General features: G+C 35.3%; 1 protein-coding gene across 2 annotated transcripts in view; it reads left to right on the top strand.

Annotated features, from left to right (window-relative positions):
* nek7 (NIMA-related kinase 7) overlaps window positions 1-3218 on the top strand; it is a 59744-nt gene extending 56526 nt beyond the window's left edge. For both annotated transcript variants that reach the window (XM_016273784.1, XM_016273783.1), the window contains one exon: window positions 991-3218. In XM_016273784.1, the coding sequence (XP_016129270.1) occupies window positions 991-1101 (111 nt within the window). In that variant the 3' untranslated portion in view covers window positions 1102-3218. The remainder of the gene's footprint in view (window positions 1-990) is intronic.
* Window positions 3219-3672: the final 454 nt, after the last annotated feature.

The raw sequence follows: 3672 nt of genomic DNA, 5'->3' as shown, positions 1-3672 counted from the left end.
ACATGTCAATAATACACCCACAACAATAGGTGGCGCCAAATACGCATAAAACGAGTGTGCCATGAAATACGTAATGTAATGCGTGTTATAAAGGTCGCGAGTAAAAACAAAAGAGAAAGAAAACCTTACAGCTGCATTAGTCGTGACTGTCACGTTAGCCTGATGGGACCAACTCTACTTCTACTGTTAATAAGATTTTGGTAGGCTACTATTAGATGGATAGCCTAAATGTCCTAATTCAGATGGGCTACCTGTTTTTTTTTTATTTTTTTTATGGTATATCAAAAAGTGTATATTTTTTAAATGTGATTGTTGGTACAGTTTACCAGTTTTTACCATACTTTCAAAACAAAAATGAAAATAGGAAAAATATACAATACAAGAATAATTGAAAAAAAAATGTGTTTTACTGAGAAAAAAACAAGATTTGGTTTTTAAAAAGCATTTTTCCAAAAGGTACATCTGGAAAAAGGGAGGTCGTCTTATAATCAGGGTCGTCTTATATTCGGGCCAATATGGTATATATTTATTTACAATATATAGGTAACATTTTACAATAAGGTTCCATTTGTTAACATTAGTTAACCATATTAGTTAACATAAACAAGCATTTATTAATCTTAGTTAATGTTGATTCCAACATTTATTAATACATGATTAAAATGTTATTTAATGGACCTGAGCTAACATGGACTAACAATGAACAGTGGTATTTTTATTGACGAACTAACAAATATTAATAAATACTGTAACAAATGTATTGCTCGTTATTATTTAATGTTAGTTAGTGCATTTAATATATTTAACAAATGGAACTTTATTGAAAAATGTTATATATATAAACACACACACACACACACATATATAAATATATATATATATACTTGTCAGTGGCTCACTTGTCACTTTTTTTTTTTTAATGTGGAGCTCTGTATTATGGATCTGTATTATGAATTGTTAACGTTTTCTCTTATCTTTTTTTCCCTCAAGCTGAGAAAAGTGGTAGATATGTGCATCAACCCTGACCCAGAGAAAAGACCCGACATCACCTATGTATATGGCATTGCCAAACACATGCACGCCTTGACGATCGCAAACTGAGTCTGCTACCCGATTCCTCTTGCTTCTACTTTTAAGACCTTCGTCTGGCCCACAAATGTCATTTAAAGCTTGTTTTGCTCCATCGTAATGCAACCTGGCATCTTTCAGTACAAAAAATACAACATAAGGCACAAAGCAAGGCCTTTGGTTTACTAGAACTACATCAAAAAGGCAAAAATGACCATTGACCTTTACATATAGCACTTCTAAGAAGAAAAAGCAAAGATAAGCAGTGTTGTAAACTGGTTTGACTTGATTTTAGCTCTTTCAGATGTTGGTACTATGCAATGATTGCATATTTACATCCATTTTTCTGTCATTACTAACATGAAATGTAAATCTGACATGCTTTTCAAAATCCCATTCCAAGAACTTTTTCACAGCAAAACGTTACGAGAAAAACATCTCTATAAAAAGAGAATTAAAATTCCCCTTAAAAAGCAACTTTGTTGCATTCGAAATTTCAGAGGTTTGTCGTTCTATTAAAAGAGCATGAGATCATAGTGGTATTTGTCACAATTTCCATGGACTAAATAACTAGTCCATATCTAAACCTCAGCAGTTTGTTCTTGCATCTTGCTGTGATGCTATAAAAACATGCATTCAAGCCAAGTATTTCCTGTCCGTCCTTCCCGAACCTAAATATATTTATTGCAATACTTCTTGGGATTTTAAGCCTTATACCTTTGCAGTTTAAAAAGCGTTAAATAAATCATAGATCATGACAATACGTTTGCGTTCGCCAGCTATCGTGTAACGCATTCAGGGTGAAGTCTGTTTCTTAAAGGCAAATTCATCCCAGTATCCGCACCTCTACGGCTGATACCTGAACTTTAATAAATGATTAATGCAAAGGCCTCACTTGCAATGCAGTAACTTATAAATATTCACACAGTGCCTTGTTCTGTACTTCAGAAAGCGCAAAAACAGAGCCTTTCTTCCTGTAAACCAAAACACGTTATTTTTTTGCAGAATTGGCAACAATTACATCATTCAGTCGCTTTACATGAAACACATGTGTCGAGTATCCTGAAAGAGGTACGTTTACAAATGACTTTTTGCAATGCAACGTGTGAGTCCGTTCGACCTCGTACACTTCCAGACTGTAACCTCTGTGCTCCTGTGCTGCTTTCCAGAATGTGGCTTGTGATCTTTGGCAGACTCGGTCTAATATGAGTTACACAAGCGTATGAAGTTATACTATACAGACAGCAGCTATTGCGCAGCACCTTTTGCAGACAGTAGGATTTGCTGTGATAGTACCAAATATAAAATGGTATGTTATTTTTCTAACTTTAGTCGAGAGCATTTTTAGTGTTTACCTTCTTCTTTTTACTGTATTTTGCAATAATCACCTTTTTCTTTCGTCTTTTGTTAACACGATAACAGATTATGCTTGTTGCCTTATAGATAATAGTATGTATTTATCTTGACGAGGCACGCGAGGCCTGTTCCAGCGAGATCTGGATCCTTTACCGCGGTAAAGCACACATGAATCAAACGCTCACTGTCTGCCAGACTGTACTCTCTCTACTTCCACCCAAATCATTTGGGAGGGGAAGGAAAGAAAGGCAACTTTTTATTTATTTGTCTTTTTTGACGGTTCATTTGAACATGTTTAACATTCAAGATGCACATTCATTCTTTATATGCTAATTGAAATGAAAAAAATAAATACAATTAAATGACTTCAACATTTTACTTTGGTGTTGTGATTATTTAAAGTTTGAACTGACTATGTATATTCATTTAGCATTTGCAAAATTAGCATAACATTAAAACTTTTTAACTATATCTCTATATTTTGCTGCGTTCTTAGTCGTTTTAATTGCACTTGCCAATCAATCCCCCAAAGCGTCGCCCACTCATATTTGCTTGTGTTTATTTGTATTCTTTTAGCGACAGTCTCCACTTAGCCCTGAGCTTTATTAGCTGCCAGCGTGTCACACTCCTGCCCCAGGGTCCGCGTCCGGCTTATTCCCTCCAGGAAAGACATCGGCAAGGGGACTATTTCCTCTCATTCTAATGAATTCCTCAAGGAGAGCAGTTCAATTTCATCACTGGAAATTGCTCCCTTGAAACTGGCAGAACAACGAAAACAAACTTAAGTAAACATCACAATTGATATCGGGCTTGTTGTTTCCACCTCTTGTAAGCTGCTGTCTTTACCCAGACTAGTCTGGTGTCGATATTAGTTGTAAAAAAGGCTTCTGGTGAGTTCTTTTTTTATTTGTTGTCTGTGTACAGTGTACGTTTTGCTATTAGAAAACAGTTGCAGGTATCCATCTAGTGGCGGTACAGTCTAACTGCACTCCACTGACTGTAAGAGCTCTGAATGGATGCTTCTTTCTGTTGTACAGCTCACATATTGCTAAACAACAGGCATTGCTAGACAGTTTATACAGTGGAATTGAAGGGCTTAAAGTCGTTTGTTTCAGTCATGGAATACCTGAAAAATATCAGGAATATGTAAGATATTTTTAATATCAGTGTTTTCTGTCCCTAGAACGGTAATGGGGATTTTGTCATTATTTTTAATATGTCATTTTTGCTATTTTGACACATTCAACA

Source organism: Sinocyclocheilus grahami, unplaced genomic scaffold, assembly GCF_001515645.1.
Source record: "Sinocyclocheilus grahami isolate Dianchi unplaced genomic scaffold, SAMN03320097.WGS_v1.1 scaffold81.1, whole genome shotgun sequence".
Classification (NCBI taxonomy): Eukaryota; Metazoa; Chordata; class Actinopteri; order Cypriniformes; family Cyprinidae; genus Sinocyclocheilus; species Sinocyclocheilus grahami.
This window is presented reverse-complemented; position numbering and strand designations above follow the sequence as displayed.